The 21,329-nt window shown below is 55.2% G+C and overlaps 7 protein-coding genes across 7 annotated transcripts; 3 read left to right on the top strand and 4 right to left on the bottom strand.

The window, feature by feature from the left end:
* The first annotated feature begins 3 nt into the window (after positions 1–3).
* Positions 4–2,611, top strand: J3D65DRAFT_610733 (acetoacetyl-CoA synthase). Its single transcript, XM_066798831.1, has 3 exons — positions 4–355; positions 439–2,201; positions 2,257–2,611. Exons 1-3 carry the CDS (start codon positions 116–118, stop codon positions 2,366–2,368), a joined length of 2,115 nt encoding a protein of 704 aa, XP_066660016.1. The 5' UTR covers positions 4–115; the 3' UTR covers positions 2,369–2,611.
* Positions 2,612–3,127: 516 nt separating this feature from the next.
* On the top strand, positions 3,128–4,358 carry J3D65DRAFT_643709 (GTP cyclohydrolase-like protein II; the record flags this gene model as incomplete). Its single annotated transcript, XM_066802101.1, has 2 exons — positions 3,128–4,261; positions 4,323–4,358. 2 exons carry the CDS (start codon positions 3,128–3,130, stop codon positions 4,356–4,358), a joined length of 1,170 nt encoding a protein of 389 aa, XP_066660015.1.
* A 718-nt stretch (positions 4,359–5,076) lies between these two features.
* J3D65DRAFT_36218 (uncharacterized protein) lies at positions 5,077–8,973 on the bottom strand. Its single transcript, XM_066795647.1, has 5 exons — positions 8,484–8,973; positions 8,378–8,435; positions 7,840–8,264; positions 6,265–7,786; positions 5,077–6,214 (listed from the first exon to the last, which is right to left on the bottom strand). The coding sequence occupies exons 1-5, from the start codon at positions 8,744–8,746 to the stop codon at positions 5,249–5,251; spliced, it is 3,234 nt and encodes a 1,077-aa protein (XP_066660014.1). The 5' UTR covers positions 8,747–8,973; the 3' UTR covers positions 5,077–5,248.
* Positions 8,974–11,169: 2,196 nt separating this feature from the next.
* Positions 11,170–12,096, bottom strand: J3D65DRAFT_673499 (uncharacterized protein). The gene has a single exon (XM_066803527.1). It carries the CDS (start codon positions 11,988–11,990, stop codon positions 11,304–11,306), a length of 687 nt encoding a protein of 228 aa, XP_066660013.1. The 5' UTR covers positions 11,991–12,096; the 3' UTR covers positions 11,170–11,303.
* An 848-nt stretch (positions 12,097–12,944) lies between these two features.
* J3D65DRAFT_546661 (uncharacterized protein) lies at positions 12,945–14,369 on the bottom strand (the record flags this gene model as incomplete). Its single annotated transcript, XM_066796829.1, has 1 exon — positions 12,945–14,369. The coding sequence occupies one exon, from the start codon at positions 14,367–14,369 to the stop codon at positions 12,945–12,947; it is 1,425 nt and encodes a 474-aa protein (XP_066660012.1).
* A 2,546-nt stretch (positions 14,370–16,915) lies between these two features.
* Positions 16,916–18,105, bottom strand: J3D65DRAFT_664002 (uncharacterized protein; the record flags this gene model as incomplete). The annotated part of the gene is made up of 4 exons (XM_066802713.1): positions 16,916–17,232; positions 17,285–17,449; positions 17,499–17,612; positions 18,015–18,105. 4 exons carry the CDS (start codon positions 18,103–18,105, stop codon positions 16,916–16,918), a joined length of 687 nt encoding a protein of 228 aa, XP_066660011.1.
* Positions 18,106–18,268: 163 nt separating this feature from the next.
* J3D65DRAFT_36080 (uncharacterized protein) lies at positions 18,269–20,759 on the top strand. The gene is made up of 6 exons (XM_066795639.1): positions 18,269–18,435; positions 18,670–18,714; positions 18,772–18,774; positions 18,846–18,923; positions 18,974–19,267; positions 19,328–20,759. Exons 1-6 carry the CDS (start codon positions 18,432–18,434, stop codon positions 20,512–20,514), a joined length of 1,611 nt encoding a protein of 536 aa, XP_066660010.1. The 5' UTR covers positions 18,269–18,431; the 3' UTR covers positions 20,515–20,759.
* The last annotated feature ends 570 nt before the right edge of the window (positions 20,760–21,329 follow it).

Below are 21,329 nucleotides of genomic sequence, written 5' to 3'. Positions count from 1 at the left end.
TTGCGGGGATCCGAAGGCTGTGAAGGGAGGGCCATCTAGCTAATTGTCAAGTCATCCCTCCTTGACCTCTTACCTTCAGGAAAACACCTCCTCCACGAAAGCTACTCACCGGACGATGGCAACAATGCTTGAAAATGGCGCCAATGGCACGAAAACAGCGCCTCGCAAGCTGTGGACCCATCCCAGACCTCAGACGACCAAGTTGTATGATTTTCTGCAGCGCATCAACAAAAAGCACGGCCTAGATCTTCAATCGTATAAGGAACTGCACATTTGGAGTGTAGAAAACATTGCCGAATTCTGGGCTGCAGTCTGGGATTATGTCGGCATCAGAGTGTCTCAGCCCTACCACGAGGTCCGTTGCGCTCCCCATTTTCATCGCGTGCCCAAATCAACCATTTTGTGGTTTTGGTTCCAAATGGCTAACTCGCTGCGAAGGTCGTCGAGGATACGACGAGGATGTTTCCCCGGCCAGCATGGTTTCGTGGAGCCAAACTCAACTTTGCGGAGAACTTGCTTTTTCCCGCTGGCGTTGAGATTGATCCGAATGGCGTAGCCGTGATAGCGGCCACGGAGACCACGAGAGAGAAGGTCATTTGGAAAGAGCTGAGGGATCGCGTCAAAGCGTGTCAGGCTGGCATGCTTGCTGTGGGACTAAAGGAGGGCGACAGAGTTGCTGGATATGTCGCTAACCACACCAATGCCCTGGTGGCCATGCTTGCCGCGACCAGTCTCGGGGCCATTTGGACTGCCGTCTCTCCTGATACTGGCGTCCATGCCGTTGTGGAGCGTCTGCGCCAGATTGAGCCTGTGCTGTTGTTCTCGGACAATGCGTCCTACTACAACGGCAAAAGTCATCCAGTGCTGCCCAAGCTCAGCGAGATTGTCGAGTCTCTTCCAAGCCTGCGCAGTGTCGTGGTGCTGCCGGCTGTGCCTTGGGTCGAAGTCGACCTATCGTCTCTCAATCTCACTGCTGCAAAAACATACGAATACACCTCTTTCGTGTCCTTGAACAGTTCTCCGCCCTCGGAGCTCGCTTTTGCCCAGCTGCCTCCCGACCATCCTGTCTATATTCTCTATAGCAGCGGGACAACTGGCGCGCCGAAATGCATCGTACACGGAGCCATTGGAACCTTGATCCAGCATAAGAAGGAGCACATCCTCCACTGTTCTATCGAGAGCGCTTCCCGTCTCTTCTACTTTACGACCTGCACCTGGATGATGTGGCACTGGCTGGTATCTGGTCTTGCGAGCGGTGCAACGCTTGTTCTCTACGACGGCTCGCCTTTCCGCTACGTCGACTCGTCGTCTTCAGAAACCCCCAACGAAGCAACACCTTCCGTGGCCGACGATCTGGCAATGCCGCGCCTCGTCGAAGAGCTTGGGATCACGCACTTTGGCACGTCGGCAAAATATCTCTCAGTGCTCGAGCAAAAGGGCCTTTCCCCTCTTTCAACCCTCTCGCTTTCAACTCTTACCGCAATATACAGCACCGGCTCCCCCTTGGCTCCGTCTACCTTTTCTTACGTCTACTCGGCCTTTCCTCCTATAAATCTGGGCAGCATCACAGGAGGTACGGACATCATCTCGCTATTTGGAGCGCCGAGCCCGCTCTCCCCAGTCTATGCCGGCGAAATCCAACAAGCAGGCCTCGGCATGGCAATCCGCGCGTGGGACTGGCAAGGGCACAACGTGACGGACAGCGGCGAGGCGGGCGACCTAGTCTGCGTCAAGCCGTTTCCCTGCCAGCCCGTCAGCTTCTGGGGGCCGACCGGCGAACAAAAGTATCGCAGCAGCTACTTTGACAAGTTTTGCGCGCCGGGCAGCAACAGCCAGCAGCCAGTGTGGCACCACGGCGACTTTGTGCGCTTCAACCCGGTGACGGGCGGGCTCGTCATGCTAGGCCGCAGCGACGGGATTCTCAAGCCGGCGGGCGTGCGCTTCGGTAGCGCCGAAATCTACAACGTCGTGCTGGCGCACTTTGCCACCGAAGTCGCCGACGCGCTGTGCGTGGGTCGCCGCCGCGAGCAGGACCTTGACGAAACGGTTGTGCTGTTCCTGAAGATGACTGATGGCAAGCCGTTTACGCAGGAGCTTGTCGATAACATCAAGGCCACGGTGAGAAAGGAGTTGAGTGCTAGGCATGTTCCGGGCATCGTGGAAGAGTGCTTTGAAATCCCCGTGACCACAAACGGGAAGAAGTGAGTTTTCCTCTTCTGCTTTCCACTCCGAGCTCGTGCTGACTTTATTCACCAGGGTCGAGGGAGCTGTCAAGCAGATTCTCTGTGGTCTGAATGTAAAGACATCGGCCTCGGTCGCCAATGCCGAGTGCTTAGAGTGGTATCGCGAGTGGGCAAAGAGGCACTGAGGCTGTTTATTCCTCGTCTTTCCTGTCTGCATCGCCTTGTTTATATTTCATCACTGTCCTTTTCTCTTCGATCTGCATCGCATGCACTAGATTGGACATGAGCAATCTTTCCACGGCATTTTTCAGCTGGGCCATTGTTACGCCCGTCAATATAATCGACGCACCCGCTTTTGGGTGATTGAAGAGGCTGGACTTGGGTGCATCGACCCGCAGACGTCAATGCAATCATAATCTGCAGCGTGACGAATGGATAGACGCGGAACTGGACAAGTGCTGATCCTGCCCGCCGTTTAGTGGTCATACGGGTGCTAGACGACGCGGTGCGCGTAAGCGACGAGTGCTTGAGGCTCACAGGCGCCGGTGAGGAGGGCCGAGGGGTTTCGCTGGAATGGTACCTGGACGTAGGGCTGAGCATGGGTTTGGCGAAGATGTCGAGATTGTCGGATCTGGAAGAGGGTGGAAGCCAGAGAGGGTCGGCAACGGATGACGGCTGCTTACAGAGCACCCAAGCGAGGCGCGTGCCCACGTCCCGCCGCCGAGGTCCCTCCAAGGACGAGGACTACTCGGACCGCCGCTTGATCGCGTCAGCAGTCAACCCACTTCCGACTCCTTCTTCCTCTCCACACCATGTACATATTCCCCATTGGCCCCTCCCGTCTTCCCAGTCTCATCTTCCTGTGACCCGACAACTGCTGAGACCGCCCCTTCAACTCCCCGACGACCCTGAGCCCCACCATCCCCATCTTCACCACCGCCACAATGTCGCAAGACTTGCCGGCACACGCCTCTCCCGCCTTCACTCCCGACCAAGCTACTCCGCGAGGTTTCCCTGAGCGCCCGCAGCCGCCTACCCGCAACATTTCAGAGTTGCGCCTTGACTCGGACGAACTGTACGCTCTGGAAATGGCCACGTCGACATCGGACGTTCGCCACGGCGAACAAGTCTCGCAGCTTCCCTCCATCATCTCGCCCGCCTTCACTCCGCCAGCGACACCGGGACGCCTTCTCCCCGCCACCGAACGCGGCACACAATCCGTGCCAGGCGAAGGCAGGGCCGAAGGCCGCAGCGGCGGGCCGGTCTCCGACAAGCCGAAGCTGGTCGAAAAGCTGCCGCACGTCGAATGCATCGTGCGGGCCCGTATACCAACGACGACGGGCCAGGAAATGTTCCTGCACGTCTACCACAACAATCTGGACTCGAAAGAGCATTTGGCCATCGTCTTTGGAAACCGCATCCGGTCGCGGTCGCTGGATGCGCCGCGGGCCGGCGAGAGTGAGCGCGACCGCATGATCCGCGGCGCCTACGTTGGCCGCCTCTACCCGGGCCGGACCAGCAGTCGGATCGAGCAGATCAAGCGGGAGGAGGGCGTTGCGGCTGGCGCCGCGGCAGCGGCTTCGGAACAGGAACAAGCGTCTGAAGAGATACCGCCACTCGTGCGCATACATTCCGAGTGCTACACTGGCGAGACGGTGTGGAGCGCGCGTTGTGACTGCGGCGAGCAACTAGACGAAGCCGCGCGCCTCATGTCGCTGCCTGAGAGCGGCGGCGGCGTCATCATATACTTGCGCCAGGAAGGCCGCGGCATCGGACTGGCTGAGAAGCTCAAGGCGTACAACCTTCAAGACTTGGGCAACGACACGTACGAGGCCAACCTTCTGCTGCGGCATCCAGCCGACGCGCGAAGCTATGGTCTGGCGACGGCCATGCTCGTGGATCTTGGCCTGGGCGGTGAGCAGGGCATTCGGCTGCTGACCAACAACCCTGACAAGGTACGCGCTATCGAAGGCCCCAACCGCGAGGTCGTGGTCAAGGAGCGCGTCGCGATGGTACCCCTCGCGTGGAAAATGGGCCAAAAAGGCAGTGAAGAGGTGGAAAAGTACCTCTCGACGAAGGTGTGTGCTCAAAAATTTCGCTTAAAGGCCCTGAGGAAAAGACAAACTGACTCTTTCGCAGATCGAGAAGTTCAAGCACATGCTCAGCCCCGACTAGGGCAGCAATTTATCAAAATGCCAATTGGACATATACAAACAAGTCGACGCGGCAAAATGAAACAGTCGGCTCAACTGAACTGGCCATATATTTTGCATCTCTTGGCAGCAGAAGCAGCAGATGATGATGACGACGATAATCGTCACGCACGTACGCACGTCCATTTGAAAAAGCATACGGGCTCGGCGCAGGCGGAGTTCTTCTTTTTTCTCTCTCTATCTCCTAATCTTGTTGATCTTTTACAAAGAAGCGCGGAATTAGCGAGCGGAATTTGTGGCTTCCCAGCCGCGAAGAAGCGACGGCGCTGGCAACAGCAGTGGCAGGAATAGCCAAAGCGATAGGCTATATTCAACTTTGATGTTTAGCGGGTAACAAACAAGGTCAGGAATCTTGTATAAAGGATTCCGAGGGACACTAGACGCAAGATGCAACTGGCATTGTTGTGCGCCAGAACGGAATCAGGAGAAGCCGGCAGAAGCGGGCAGTAGCAGCGAGCAAAGGACAACAAAAATCTATCAAAGCTGCCAGCAAGTGCCTTCCCTCCGTATTATTCTCTTCGTTGCGACAGCTTTGAACAACCCCTGGTTCGCCTCTTCCCTCTGTCTCTCCGGGTCACACAACGTTCTCCAGCGATATCCTCCTGGAATCTGCCTAATCCTTCACCGTCACTTGGCTTGTCTCCGACTTTTGCGGGGATCGTTTGTAACAGTAAGTAACTCTGAAGTGTACCATTCAAGCTATTCAAACCCAATCCAACCCCTCCTCGAGACTCAATCTCACACGAAAACTCCGCTCCCAATCAACTGACAAGAACCACAACCAGCACAATACTCCAAGGCAATTTCAAGAAGATTCAAAGCCGGCCAAACCGTTACATCGCTAATATCAGATCAAAACCCCCACGACTGCAGCCAATGCTCCATCAACGCGCCATCGACAGCCTTGAGCTCCCGCAGACATTCACTGTTCTCGCGCGTATGCGCCGTATCCATCTCAGGCAGCGCGCCGCCCTCGACCTGCAGGCCCTCGTAAAAGTCGACGAGCTTGACGCCCGGCTTGGCGGCAATCTCGTCGGGGGTCAGGGGCACGGCCTTGAGGGCTGCTAGCCACTCCTCAAACGCGACGGCCTTGATTTCCCTGCCCTGCTGCTGCTTGTAAAAGGCGACGACGGTGGGCGCGAGCTCGCGCCAGCTGACGACGTGCGGGTTGGAGACGTGGAAGACGTCGAGCAGCTGGTTGCGGGCGGCGAGCTCGTCAACGTCTTGGAGTCGCCTGAGTGACAGCTGCACCACGGTGCGGCCGGCCGCGTCCATGGGCACCCAATCGACTGTGTGGTCGGAGGAGCTCAGCGTCGATGGCACCATGCCCATGTTCTTGCTCGAGTGCACCAGGCTGGGCAGCCACTCGTGCCGGTTCCACACGCCTTTGCTGCGCGGTCCGCCCAGCTGCCCGCACCGGACGATACTCGAGGGTACGCCCGACTTGTGCGCCGCTGCTGCCAGGATGCGCCCCGCGACGTGCTTGCTCTCGCCGTAGCCTTGCGGCAGCGGGACGCGGTCGTCTTCAAAGTAACGCTCGGGCAAGGGTCCCTTTTCAGGGACTGTCGATGGGTAGTTGCCGATCGAAGCAATTGAGGAAATGAAGAAGACTTGGGCGCGGTGGGCAGAACGCAGGGAGAAGTCAATCACTTCCCGAACTCCGTGTAGGTGGGTCGGTTCGTACGATTCGAGAGCCTGGTTAAAGTCGACAGCCCATGCGTTGTGGATGAAAGCCGTCGTCTTGCGGGCAAGCTCGTCATACACTTCTTTGGGGAGACCAAAGGCGGGCTTGCTGAAGTCGGTGTGGAGAAATGTGACCTGTTGGATGTGAGCAGACCATACATCTGACGAAAGAGAAAATCTCTTACCTTTGAAAAATCATAGGTCACGTCTCGTTCAGCGAATGATTTGGCCTGGCGAGCTTCGGCATCCTGAGAGCGGTTGAGACAAAAGACCTTTGCGACGTCGGGAGAAGCAATGAGGTCCTGCAGGATGAAATTTCCGAGAGCACCAGTGGTTCCAGTGAGAACGTAAGTGTGCTTCTGGGGACGAGGTGCGGCACGCGGCACGCTAGCCGCTTCAGGAAGATTCGCAGTAAACTTCTTGACCAATTCGGCCATCTTCTGCTCGCGGGAGATCTCATCACCGCCCGCACCAGAGATCTTCTTGAGAAGGGCCGCTGCCAGCTTCTCCACAGTCGGATTTCTGTAAATGTCCCGAGGGACCACGGCGGCGTCGCGACTGCCCCTTTCGTGTCCAGATTTGAGGGTAGAGCTCAAGGCACTGGACAAGGCCATGACCTGTAAGGAGTCGACGCCCAGATCAAAAATGTCAGTGTCGTCTTCAAGCTTATCTGCCAGCTCAGAGCTGCCTTGAAGACCAGTGAAGACAAGTTTGAATGCGTTGCGCAAGAACTCCATGGTCGCAGGGAGATCCGAATTCTTGTCAAACTTTCCAAGTTTTTCCTCGAAGCCCTGTCCCTCGTTCAGGTACAGGGCGTCAATCTCCTTGTCGTAAAGGGAAACCGTCATCCTTCTCTGGATGGAGCCCTTGGCTGCACGCGAAAACGGCTTCTCTTTCTTGGTAAAGGCAATCTTGTTCTTCCAAACTTGGGCGTGTGAAGGAGCATCCTTGTTGGCCTTCTCGATGACAGGCCAGACGCTATCCAGGAAAGCAGTCAGATCGCGGGCACCCACTCTGTTCCAATCCGGTTCGATGAGAAGGGCAGGCTGGAAGCGGCCCTGTCCCACAACAAGCGCGCCGCGAATGTCCGGATGCTCCTCGACCGTCTTTTCATAGGTGACTGGATTGAACTTCTCACCGTTGCTCAGAACCAGGACATCATCCTTACGCCCCTTGTACTTCCACAGGCCAGGTTTGGTGGGGTGGGCTTCGAAAAGGTCCTTTGTTCTCCATTCCTCAATCTCAGGAAATGAATAGAAGACACCAAGATAGCTTGGGTGAGAGATGCGTTTGATGACACACTCGTGCAAACCCTCGCCTTGACCAGCGTCTTCCATGACAATGCCTGAGTGAGGTGACCAGTCAAAGTATTGCCAGTCATTGATGGGGTCTTGATGGAGCAAGGTTCCCGTAAAGCAAGCCTCCGTTGAACCGATGATGGAAACTAAGTTCGTCTTCTTGATGATTCTGTCGCCTGCTTCCTTTGCCAGGGGCGCACCAGCGAAAAAGATGTACTCAGTAGTGGCGAGAGCATTGAGGCTTCTCTCGCTCTCGCTCATGTCTTCCAGTATCGAAGGCGTGAAAAGGGCCGACCATGGCTTCTTATGCTGCAAGATATCCGTCGCCAGTTCGGCGTTAGGCATTCTCCCTGGAGGTGGCAAAATCAAGGGACCAGAGTAAATGGAGCGGACAATGGTCATAATTCCCCTGGTATGACTGTTAGTTTATGTCTTCATTTATACAGCGAAAAGTTTGCGTACATGGTGTGGAAGAAAGGAAGTAAGGTCAGCATGGTCTTGTCGTCGCTCATTTGAGTAGCAATGGCGATGCGACGGCCGGGTGGAGCTGGCATGTACTTTTGATGATCAAGAGTCGATAGCCAGCCATTCGTTACGAAAATTGGCTTAGGCAGTCCAGTGCTTCCCGAGGTGTGCAAGACCAGGACCTGCTCGAACTCCTTTTCTGGTGATGTCTTTTCCTCTTCACGAGTTGGGTACAGCCCCTTGGCTCCCTCAGCGACCATCTCCTCGAAAGAAGGAATTTGGAAACCTCGCAATTCCGAGTTGGAAGTGAATGCATTGAGATGCTTCTCGACTCCCTCAGAATAGAAGTATTCTTTGGTTCCCGTCCGAGCCACAAGGTTTGCTTGGCCGTCATCCGAGTTGCGGAGGGAGGGGAGCAGAGCCTACAGCAGGTGTTAGCTTCCTGTCGATAGTATTCCAGCCGGTGTCAAAAGAGGATTCAGCTTCCGAGCCCCAGCTGCAGTGTCCATCCGCTAGTATAACAAAGAAGTCTTACCTTGCGGTTGGTCTTCATCATAGCCAAGATCACGACCGTGTAGCGGATGTCATTGATGCTGGATGCCATCAGTACGCTTTCTTGAGTGGCTTGAAGGCATTCTTACCCAAGATAAGCAACAGTGTCCCTGTCTTTTCCAACACCAATCTTTCCCTCTATCCAACGCGACAATCCATCAATGGCTTGACGAAGTTCCTCAAAAGTGATGTCTTTCCACTCGCCATAAACGTCGTTGGTCAAGGGGACAGTCACCCAAGTCCGACCTGGGTCAGAATTGGCAATGTCGTCCACTCGACGAGTGAGTGTCTTTTCAGTGAATGGAGACAGTCCACCCGTCTTGACTGACGCAGCGTTTCCGATGGATCCCATGGCGAAATATGTGTAGATGATGGAACGAAAAAGACAGCAAGTTCAATTGACAAGGATAACTTTCAAAGAGGGTTGAGAAGCTCGGAAAGAATGGCGTTTTTCTGAATACAGCAAAAGTCTTATTGGCAAGTGATGGATGTTTCCTGGAGCTCAGGCGTCGTGGTTACTTTGGAGACACAGCAGGGCAGAGTCAATTTATGTCGAGTCCGGACATAACCAGGAGAGCATGTAGACTTATTTCCAGATGGTGTTGATTACGAAGGGTTCCAAAAGGGGGTGAGTTTCGGATCGAATTCGGGGTTGACGAAGTGGGTCTGTGATGAGGCTGGACACTGCGTCGTCAACATCGCGTTCTGACTTCTTATAGACCTCTCCACAGCACTGGCGAATGCCCAGTCGCGCGATTAATGATGCGGGACCGGCAGGAGGCGGGGTTTGTCAACTAGAGGTTATCTCTAGGGCGCACCCTGGGCAAACTCTATTTTTACCCGGAACAGGGCAAAGTTGCGCGGACAATACCTGCTTGCTGTGACCTGGCTGAGAGACTGGAAACCACAACACACGCACAAGATCATATTCCCGTTGCGACTTAGGCTCATCTCATGTTGATCAGCCGTGCAGGATCGGCCCGTACCCGACCGAAGGGAGACGTAAATAAACGCGCAGGTTGCCCGACACGGCTGTACCCACATTGCTCTCTGCGTGCCATGATGGCGTTTCGGGGCAGATGAACGACAGATTGCGGTGTGCTCCGCAGTCCAACGTCGATATGGCCAGCAGGATGAGACGAACACCTCGGAAATCGGAGAAGTTTCGCTCGACACGGATGTTGACATCCGATTGCGTGTATGATGCTCAGCTGTGGTCGTCTTAGAAAACGCCTGACTCGACGCTGAGCCACCGGAACTGACGTATAATTGGGGTTGTAAGATGCTATGTGGCTTTCAATAGGGTTTCGAAGAAAGCTACCACTTATCCGGAAAGCGGAGAGCATGTTGACATTTCATGGGCTGTCAACCGGCCACAAATTCGCGACAAGAATGCCATGAAGGGTTAAGCCAGATTGAAAGTGTTGCGGGAAGTTCGGATTGCACCGAACGACCAAGGACAAGGGTCAACCACACGCCACTGGTCATGATAATGAAGTCCATTAAGCCGCTTTAGCAGGCCGTTGCGATTGAAGATAAATATTCCTGCCTTCTTGATCCAGGGAATGGTGTTGGGTTGTCGTCGGATCACCGAAGCTTGGCGAAATCTTGTCTTCTCACGGCTTCAACCCTATCCTTTGATGCACTTCCGGATCGATTCCGAAAATCCGAGGAGGTTCAAAGCCGCGACGTGCATGGAGTGATGACGAGACAGCGAGCAAAAGTCAGCTTGTTGTGGGGCAGGACAGTGACGTCGAAGGGGCGCTGAAACAAGAAATCGATAAGAGTAACGCTTGCATGTGAGTCGATAAGGTCGCCGTGGCCAAACCACAAGTGTTTGGAGAATCGTCGAGGCCACCTTGCCAATGTCGCGAGAGCTGTGGTGTGGAGAGAGGACGACGTTTGGTTGCCCCTGGAGGTTCTCGCTTCCGTTGCCCAACGGCCCTAGCGCGCCAGCGATCGCACGGACGCAGGGACCACTGACGTAGTGCCGATGGTCTCCACTACCTAGTGGACTGTGTCCACTCCTAGGGTCCAGACAAACACCTTGCGAACAACACCACATCTGCCACTGCTCGTCCAGACGGCTACGGCGGCAGGGCATGGCTACCTACATACACCCTGACCCCTTCAGACCACTCCTACGGATGAACTTTAACGGGGGTCATGCTTCACACAGCCACCCAGCCCCTTGGTCTCTCACCGGTCTTCTCGCCACGACTCCCGAGGTTAAAACACGCCCACGGCTGAAGGAATTATCCTCGGTCTGTTGGTATCGCAGGGGACGGTCGATGATGGAATCTCTGGGATGACAAGTGCTCGAAAGTTAAACAGCAGCCAAGTCGGCGACCCCGACGAATTGATTCAGCACCACCAACGCCACCATGCTGTAATCTTTCAATCTTCAGGATAGGGGGAGCTGTCACCCACGTGCTCAAATTCTATGGGTATCAAGACTAACAAAGAAAACGCTGAGAAAACGCTATCGCCCACCGCAAATCCCCAAAATCAGACACCAACAAACCTCCCCGCCATTACACCCATGATTAGGCCTTTACCGCATGCCGTCTCCCATCTCGTACTTCTCAACCCCACCCATCTCATAGTTTACGACCCCATCCATCTCATACTTTGCAACTCCATCCACCTCTGAAGGCCTCGTATCCGCAGCCAGCTCCATCGGTCCCGCGCGCTCATGCACAAGGTCTTGCGGATGCACTTTCAAGACTTCGAGCGCCGCTCTATTCTGCCGTCTCCGCCTGCATCTCCGAACCCAGAAGAGCATAAGCGCGAAGATGACGACGACAGACACCGTGGCGCAGACTCCGATTGCGGCTTTGACGCCGGTGGAGAGGCCGCTACCGGAATCGGAAGATGTCACTTCTCGATTTGATGCACCGGATGAGTCTTTACCGGCCGGGCTTGTGGGTGTAGGGGACGGGGAAGACGCGCCAGGTGCCGTTGACGACGTTGCTCTGGCCAGCGACGGAGGAATCTAAGTACACAGTGCGTGTTAGCCTCCTCCACCCCTCGCTCTCGCCGCTCTCGCCGCTGAGAACTAGATCTTCGTCTCTTACATTGATGGTGGAAAACGTCTGATTGTTGATTTCGCCCAACTCCTTAAAAGTAAAGGCCTGCCCCTGCTTCGGCTGCGGATTGAGCGAAACCATCTCCGTGTGCCCTGATGGCAGAACGGTCGTATTCAAGTGCCAGTTGGTTCCATTCTCGGCGTTCCAGAGGTAGAATGAGCCGTCGGCCCATTTTCCCATGGCCCACAGCCAGGATACGTCCGGCAGCATCGGGTTGACCATGCGCGGCTTCGGGATTGGCAGTCCTTCGCCGTCGACGGACAACATGACGCGCAGGTAGTTATCGGGGCCGGATGCCCGTGTCCGCAGGACGAAGAACGTGCTGTTGAATGGGTAGACTTGCCATTGCTGCTCGAATTCGGTACGGTTTTGGACGTTGGTCATCATCGACCCGTAGCTATACCCATCCCACCGGGGTGTTCCGGTAAAAGCGAGGGTTTCATTGCTGAGAAGTATCTGGTACCAGCGGTTGCTGTTGAATTCGCTGGTCGCTGTCGTTTGGGACATTTCGAAGGGTTTGTTTGTGCGTGGGGAGATGAGGAGAGGCCCTTGAGAGGAAGGTACCTGCGTCCCCGTAAAATAAAGAGTCCTTAGCTTCGGGGAGTTTGGTCCCATGTTGCATGGCGAAACGACATTATATTTTGTGGTTGCGCAGGATGAGGGTGGATGAGGGTGGCTCATGGTGGCTGCAAATAGCTGTCCAACACAGCAATGCAATCACCGCAGAGCAGAAGGACATATTTGTCAGAATCGATTTGCGATTAAAAAGAGAGACATTGGTGCTATCATCACTGCTGCAGAGCAATGAGAAATCAACAATCGTAAATGTGAGAACGAGGAATTAGACTAGAGCTGTCTACTGTGGTGTAAAAGAGGCGCTAGTAGTTGTGAACGCCGTAAGGAGCCGCTAGTCTGCAAATGGTAATTTCTAAAGAAAGGTCGGCGGTCAGGGGAAACACCAATCAAAAAGTCTTGGCCCAACCATGTGAAACAGCTCATCATCGCTCCAAAGCCGGAGCGCTGTCTTGTCTCGAAAATCTTGAAAACAAAGACGCCACGGGAGGTCACAGTTGTAGCAGAGATTGCGACGAGCTTTGCTGTCATTATCAAGTAGCATTAAGAAGACTAATGGGATAGGTATAGAGAAAACGCCGACCTGTGCGAGAAAATAGCGGCGGACAATCTGTATTACCAGTGGGTCATCCCGCCTCGATCCTCGCCTTCATTGCTCTTTGAAGAACAAATATCGCTGATTTGTGGACCACATGCAGCTCTGTACACGCTAGAGAGGGAAGAAGAAGAAAAGTGGCATATGCAAAACTCCCAGCGCCTCGCCTTTTGGATAGTTCCACTCATGCCCCGCCCAAGCCGTGTACAGGTGTCGTGTTGTCCTGTTTATTCGTACAATCGACCGTCAGTAAGGCTGGCCTTCTCGTGTGAGGTACGCTTGAGTCTTGAGGACTAATGGCCCGGATCCGTGACCTTCCATCCGTCTTTGATCATACTCTTGATGAAAAATATTATGGAGAGGAAGACTGCCAGCCCGGCACAGCCCACACCGACGTAGTAGGCATCTCGGAAGCCCTGGAACAAATCAAGTTGGCCGTCGGGCCCTCTGTCTCCGTTGACCTCGGCCAGCGCTGCAAAGCCAAGAGTGATGCTGATCGAGTAGTTCATTACAGTCGTCACTAATGCTGCCGCCAAGCCTTGGTGCTCCATCGGCATGTGGTTCGATAGAATGACAGACGCCGCCGGGAAGGACATGTCCATGCCGAACGGCATGATGACGATGCTGAGGAAGGTTTGAGTCCAGTAGGTTTGGTTGACTGGCATGAGCGCCACGAGTAGATTTCCCAGGAAAAATCCGAGGCACGAGAGCACCATGACGAAGCTGACCGGAGTGTGAGATAGCAGGAATCCCGTAAGTCCAGAAGCGAAGAGTGTCGCGACAACGACTGGGGCAAACTCTGCGGAGATCGACAACGGAGTCTGATGTCGCAAAAGCGTCAAGAATCGCCAGGTATAGTAAACCCAAATGCCGAAACTGCCCCATCCGAGTGTGAGGAGCGACAAGATGAAGATGGTAGTGGAATTGATGGCAGATTTAGGGATCAGAGGATTTTCGGCCCGCGCCTCAACCCATCCAAAGAAGAGGAGAAACAGCACTCCGATGATGAGAATGAAGTAGACGTTTGGGGTACTCCATCCGAACAGAGGTCCGTTGTTGAAGGCGACGTTGATGAGAATCATGCCAATGACGCTCGTGAGCGCCCCCATCGTGTCGAAACCACGATTAGGTGGGACCTCACCGAGGGCCTTTGGCACCACAATCACGACCGAGCAAGCAAGGCCCAGTGCAGCGATGGAATAACCCCAAAAGGCCCACGGCCACCACAGTAGTTGACCAAATATGCTGCCAAAGGTGGCGCCAATGACAAATCCGATTGGGGCCATGGCGCCAAAAATGCTGAAGACAATGTTCTTGCGCATACCTGGCGGGTAGGTCCTCCCAAAGAGGGCGATGCCGGTGGGGTACAGAGCGGCGCAACCGACGCCCTGCATTGCCCTGGTTATGTCGAAGAAGATTTGATTGTGCGTGTACCCAGCGAACCCAGCCAAAGCACTCCAGGTCGAAAGCCACACGTACCCGAGCGCGTAAACTTGCTTGTGGCCAAATATATCCCCGGCTCGTCCGAATATGAGAATGAAGGTTCCGACTGTCAAAGAGTAGGCGGCGATGAACCACGAGAGCTCCCCTGGATTACTGGTTCGCATATCCTGGCCGATGACATCGATTGGAGCCAAGGCAAGGCCCAAGGCTGCTTGAATCATGAGATGTGCCGCTGCAACCGTAGCTACGAAAAAGCACTCGCGTACCAGAGACATTTGGATCTGTGGATGTTGGGGCGTTCCCGCTCCTGCCCTGGCCTTGTGCAATTTCTCGTCTGGCTCTGGCGTAGGTGCCTCATCGTCGTAGTGGTATCTCTCATCATGGGCTGGTATCGGGACGAAGCGAGAGGGTATCTGAGGTACCGGAGGTGGGTTCGCTATGAGCTCGTTTGTACTACCGGACGCTGATGGATTGATGAACTCGTATCTCGGACCAAAAGAATCATGTTTGGATGCTGATGGCTCCACCTTTGATTGAAGGGAGCTGTGCTTTGACCCCAGAGAAAGGACTCTGCTTGACCGGTTGAATCCAAGAGTATCAGCAATGCTGTCTGTCGGGGAAGTAGGGTTTATGGAAAAGTGTCCACGATCCATTTTGGGGTGGTGGTGGTTCATTGGAGCACCTCGGGAGGGAGGACGTGAAGCATGTAGGAGAAGGTCTGATGGGGGAAGTAATTGGGACTCTGAGGGAAAAAGAGGACAAGAGGTCAGATGGGTCAGAAAACATTGCCCATTTGAGTCGACACGTCCAAGCTTCCTACAGGGGGTGACGACGCTGAACCCAACGGGGCTGGAACTTCACAGAGACGATGATGCCACACACAGGGATCCACATCGAAGTCATGCAGTCATCTTGGACGGACCCAAGCTAGGGTCTCGTAGGACGTCGCTCGACACTTGGTAAAGCAGTCTAGCATGGGAGCTGTTTACAAAGGGACGCTCGGACCCTCGAGGAGAGCCGGGCTAGCGGGAAAGGCTGTTCCTGGTTTTGGCAGCTTTGCAGATATATCTCGATCTTATTACCGAGAAAAGAAGAATTAGGCCCAAGACGGTCCAGTTCAGCCCCCCGAATCGGTAGGACAGGTGAAAATGACCAGGGACATGGCTGTTGGAATCTGACCGACATGCTGCAAAGGATGGCAAACAAGCTACTTGTTGCGTCGGGACTGCAGCCAAAAGCGTTCAGAAGGGAACCGATGTCCAGGAAGGCGCTCACCGACTGGAAAAGACATAGGGGGCGGTGATGGAATGACTCGATGAACTGACAGGCGGATGTGATGTGGCCTCGGCGACAGGACAGGCAAACCAGAGAGTGACGACGAGCGGGACGAACAGGCGCAATGCTGGAATGAGGTTGAGGTTCAACGGCAAGCTAAGTGACAGGAAGCAGGAAGCAGGAAGCCGTGCGTGCCGGGACTTGGGATGGATTATGGTACTTTGGCGAGCCAGCAGGGCTGACGCCGGCGGAGCGGGCGGACGCGGGGAGAGGAAGCCAAGCTCCAAGGATGCCGCTGGTTCCCACCTCAGCCACTCGCTCTGCACCGACCTCCGCGCTCCGGTCCGATGTGAATCTCCCGCTGTGTGCTGTGCTGGCCTGGCCCGTGCTGCATCACCACCACCACCACCACCACCACCACCTCCGCCACCCCATCTTTTCGCCCTCCCCTCTTCACGCACGCTCTCGACTGGCTCAGTCGTGCCTCTGTATCTCCGCTCGCTGATCTTGCTGACCACTCAAACGTGTCCCTTACATTAAGGTATGGCCCGCGCACTCCTCTAGGATTCAAGTGCTCTTGCACATGCGCCATGGTGACGTTGCACAGGAGCGGCAAGCACATCGCCACCCGTTTGGTGTCAGACGCTTATCATTGAAGCTTCTTGGTCCGTCTTGGAAGGCTGTGAAAGGCGTCCAGTACCCTACGAGGACTTTCCCAGCGTTCCAACCACCCATTTATGCCATGGGCAAATTCATTTAATCGCGCTTGGCAAGGCTGGCCGAGAGGCTGAATGCGAACGTTGACAGTGTTCCCCTGTCTTGTTTCTAAGGATAGCTGAGAAGAGGCGATTGTCCCGAGTCCATCGGACCACTGTTTCGCACCGAGCGTTGAGGCGCTACATTTTGTGTCGGGATCCCGTGTCGGTGCTTGTAAGGTTCGAGCTGAAGAAGGCGTCATATTGCCAGGTTGCGTCGATGAAACAAGAGCGGATGATCTCCAGCTAGCCGAACCGATTCTATCAAGGGAACAGCCACCGACTGCTCTTCAGCCGCAGGTCGCCTGTCCCGTCCCGTCAAGAAGCTGTGCTTTCGCAGCCACGGGCGAAGCTGATCAATCCAGCTGTCGGATCCCCAAACAACCAAACATAGCACCGACGTCTGGGGCACATCACAATGCTGGCCGTGGCCGACGTGACGGACCAGTGTGGCTCAGACTTGCTGTTCATAGAAGTCACTTGCTGGTCGCTGCTCATCTAGACAGCCTGTCCGCAAATATCCTCGTTACCACGGAGGATGAAGTGGTCCTTCCCATTATCCGCCGCGCCGGGCCATTGGGCTGAACTTGCTTTCTTCCTGCGTGTTGGTCATGGCTTCGCCAGTCAGCTGCATCACCGCCTGTCGACTAGGAGCCGCCTTCGCGGAGTGACGGCACAAGAGTGGGCATTGAAGCTTCGGAGATGGATTGACCAGCTGAAGCTCGACGCTCCTTTGACGACCGTGCTGCATCCAAGAGTGGGCTTGTCCGAAAACCCTTGTGTCCGGCACATTAATTTTCCTTCTTTTGATTTACGTTCGGGCTCTGCATTTGCTTGAGACGAGCAATGTGGTCATCGATCAAGGCGATCTCTGTTTCAACGCGAAGGAGTTTTTCTTTGAGCAGTTCTTCGTATTCTGCATCAGTCATGATCTTGACGGGACTGAATTTGGAGGATGCCAGTCGTTGCCAAAACGTCTTTTGGTTCGAGTCGCTGTCCGCAACTTCGTCGGCGTCATACTGGGCTTCCCGTCGGTTGACGAAGGCCTGTCCGGTGTATCCAAGCAAGGAGAATACGATCATTCCAGGTAGGATGTTGCGTTTGCCGCCTGAGACCAGTAAGGACAGAAGACCAAGCACAACAGGGGATATAGGACTGACGTGTTGCAGCAGCGGTCACCGCTCCAGAAACGGCACCGCCGATTGCGCTGGCCGTCTTCCGCTCACTCGCTGAGAATGTGTCGACTCCGTCCACGTCAAGACCAAAGAGTTCTTTTTGAGGCTTGGCTAAGAGCCCATGTCGGTTGAGATAGACGTTCCGTGCCGCTGCTCTCGGTTAGACGGTCGTAGCTACACACGTGGTGGGTAAACCCACCCCAGTAAGTGGTTCCTGCCGTCAACCATTGCAACGTGGAAAAAGCCGCGAACAACGTTGGTGCATCGGAATAGAGGATTCCTTGGATGCCTCCGACAAATATGCCAGCACCACCTGCCAACAGTTAGAAGACCGTTGAGATTCATGGACATGCCTGCAAGCTTGCGCCACTAGCAGACATGCAGCCAGCGAATAGCCAATTCATCCCATGTGCATATATTGAAGCCTCTGTCAAAGTGTTTTTGTGCGTTTTGACACAAAGGCAGCCTTTCCCAAAGGAAGAGTGGGAGGTCGATATAAAAACCGAGTAAGCGATCCGAGCAAAGCGTTTGGCCCAAGGTCATGGAACCAGATGCACGCATGCAAGTTTCAAGCTCTTTCTGCAAATCAGACGCGACACATGAAATCATCGCGCATACATGCACCGAAGCTGACAAGGTTGAGGCGGCTGAAATGAGAACATGGTGGAGGTGCTCGTATACACGTGAGGAGAGCAACAAATTGTTGAGAACTCACCAGTGAAGAGTCCCACTTTGAGAGCCGAGGCGACGATGGAGCGCCAGGCCTGATGGCGCGGAGGCTCGGTCGCGAGGGCCTGTGGCTCCATTTTGGCGCGCGAGGTCCAAAGGAGAGTCGGAGGGGGTGGTTGCAGGTGCAGGAAGAGAGGCCGACTGAGGCGGACCTGACAATGGAATGCGAACGTTCAGGTTGAAGCTTTGACCCGGGCCGACGGGCGCACGTGACAGGAAACTTGCGATTTTCCCTCAACTTCAGCCTACGAGATCCACTTCCCACAACCGTTCGCGCAACGACACAATTCCCGATCCAGACCCCCACCCACAGCAGTCTTGTTTCTGAGGGCGCCCGCAGTCCTCACATCCACCACAGCCAACGCGCTCTCTTGATCCTGCGCGTTGACTGACGACCGCAATCATGGGTGTGTATTTCCACTGTGCCGAATTCGCCCGTTACCGACGACCGCGTTTCGCGCATCGAACCAGCGCCGTCGCCGCGCACACTGGCTCCCATAATGGATGCTAACAGCCTTCATCACAGCTCCCCCGAAGCAAAAGACCCAGAAGATGTCCCTGGGGGACTTCCTGGGCGATCAGTGTACGCCGCAACCGTTGAAACTTCCTGGATTCCAGTCGAGGCTAACATGTCGCGCCAGCTCTGGGCTCTTGGGCCGATGAGATGGAAGATCTGCCCGTCACTAGTAAGTACACATGCCACCACGTACATGCGAGTTCGCACAAGAAACTAACAAGCCCAGGTGGTTCGTCACTTCGTCACCCTTGACTTGCCCACCCAACCCCGCAGCGCAACATCTGACATCATTTCGCACAGGCCCCAGCACCGGCTATGGAAGCTCGAGACCTACCTTTGGTTCCTCTGGAGGCGGCATGGGCGGCATGAGCTCTATTGGTACGACATACCTCCTCCAACACGCTCTCTCCAGTGCTAACCGCCTCAAGACCGTGCTGCCGACCGCGGTTTCGCTGTTCGTGAAGAACTCCCGCTCCCGTCGAAGCCTCCCTACACCGCCCATCTCGGAAACTTGTCCTACGACGCGACGGAGGGTGATATTCAAGACTTTTTCGATGGTTGCGACGTCACCAACGTTCGCATTGTTGAGGACAAGCTTGACCACCGGCCCAAGGGCTTCGGTTACGTTGAATTTGGAACCTTGGACGGCTTGAAGAAGGCCCTGTCCCTCAGCGGTACCCAATTCCAAGGAAGGAACATCAAGGTCAGCGTTGCTGAGCCGCGTAAGTTTTCTTGAAATCCTTTGATATCCCTCAGTGGACGTTGTCTAAACAGTAGTGCAGCCAAGGACCGTGTTGAGACTCGCGTCTTCGATGACTGGACCCGCAAGGGCCCTCTTCCGCCCGCGGAGGGTCAGCGCCGCAGCGCTGGCAGCGGCTTCAATCGTGGCTTCGGCGGTCCTGAGTCTGACGCTGGCAGTGACCGTGGTGGTGAACGTCGCCGCCCATTCGAAAGCGACGGTCGCGTCCGCGACTTTGGCAACTGGGAGCGCAAGGGACCTCTGGCCTCCCCGACCCCCTCCGCTGGCCCTCCTCGTGAGACTCGTGAGTCCCGTGAGCCCCGTGAGTCCCGTGAGCGCAAGATGTCCCCCAACTGGGGCGAGGCTCGCTCCAACTCCAGGCCGCGCCGCGACTTCTCCGAGGGCAGGCCGCCTGTTGAGAGGCAGCCGACTGCTGCCGACCTTGACGACTCCTGGCGTTCAAAGATGAAGCCAGACTCGGCCGCCGCAAAATCCCCCGAGCCCGCTACTCCCGAGGTCAGCAGCCCGTCTTCGCCCGCGGCAAAGCCTGCGGCTCTCGCTTCCCGTCCAAAATTGAACCTTCAAAAACGCACCGTTTCCGAGACCCCTGCTGCCCCCACTTCCGCTTCGGGCGACTCCAAGGCCAGCCCGTTCGGCGCTGCGCGCCCAATCGACACCGCTGCTAAGGAACGGGAGATTGAGGAGAGGAGACAGCTCGCAATTCGCCAGAAGAAGGAAGCCGACGACAAGGCTCGCGAGGAAAAGCGCAAGCAAGAAGCGGCTGCCCCCAAGACTGAGAAGACTGAGAAGACTGACAAGACTGAAAAGACTGAAAAGACTGAAAAGACTGAAAAGACTGAAAAGGCTGAGAAGACTGAGAAGACTGAAAAGATCGAAAAGATCGAAAGGTCTGCGTCGGGTCAGAGCAACAAGAAGGAGGATGAGAAGGAAAATGGCGCCGACAGCCCCGCCCCTGGTCGTAATTACGAAATCCTGCAACGCATGGAGGACACGGCCGAGGGCGACGAGGAGACGACCAACGGCGATGCTGTTGACGACAAGGCTTCGAAGCCCAGCGAGGCTCCCAAGGAAGCAAAGCCGCAAGAGCAGTCGTGGAGGCGTGCCGATGCTGCTCCGGCGGCTGAAGCAAAGGACGATGACGGATGGTCCACCGTCCCGTCCAACAAGAAGAACAACCGCAGGGGTGGCTCTCGCGCCATGGCCTCGTAAAGAGCAGATCGACGACCTTGACACGCCTTAGACTCCCAACATACCCCAACGTACGACAATGTCGAGAGATGCGGACCGCAGGGGTGGATTTGAACGAAGCATTGGTGTATTTCTGGTTCGCGACGGACTTTTCATCTTCTTTTTCAGCCTGCAGTGGTTGCTCTCAGCAGTAGAGGGGTCCTTTCCAGCTCTTTTTCTCCAAAAATAAGCAACCTTGCGTACATTCACAATGGTGCGCACACGGCATACCCATCAGTGAATGGCGTAGAGTGCTTCTTCAAGCATGGCAATGCGACGCAGCTGACGATGATGAGCAAAAATTCCAAAAGGTTTTGGGCTAGTCTGAGATGAGCAGTTTTCAATTCTCCCCTCCAACGATATGACAGACGGTTCCCCGGTTCGTGATGGCTTGAGCGCACGCCCGACAGCAAATGTGCTTGACGTCATCTGGTTTTCTTTTGGACAAAAAAGTTTACGTGGGCGGAGGAGGTCAGGGCGGTGGAGTCGACGCGTGGATGCAGGGCGTGGACGAGTTGACTCTTTGCTTTTCGATAGATGAGAAGTGCTGTAGGTAGCAAAAATCGAGTCCCATGGTAATGCATATGATGCACTCTGTGCTCGGGCTGGCGGCCGAAACACGACAAACAAAGCGAGAGATGGTGTTAGATGTTTTCATCCATGTCGCAGTTGACAGGCATTGGATGGAAATCAGGGACCAATGGCACCCAAAGTCAAATGCTGGCTGGCTGGCTGGCTGTGGGTGGCTCCGTCGGTAGGGCTGCCGTGGGGTGGTGGGTGGCGATCGGATCCGACCA

This window comes from Phyllosticta citribraziliensis, assembly GCF_038025025.1.
Source record: "Phyllosticta citribraziliensis strain CPC 17464 chromosome Unknown J3D65scaffold_1, whole genome shotgun sequence".
Taxonomy (NCBI): domain Eukaryota; kingdom Fungi; phylum Ascomycota; class Dothideomycetes; order Botryosphaeriales; family Phyllostictaceae; genus Phyllosticta; species Phyllosticta citribraziliensis.
Note: the sequence above shows the minus strand (reverse complement) of the source record. Positions and strands in the feature narration are given on the sequence as shown.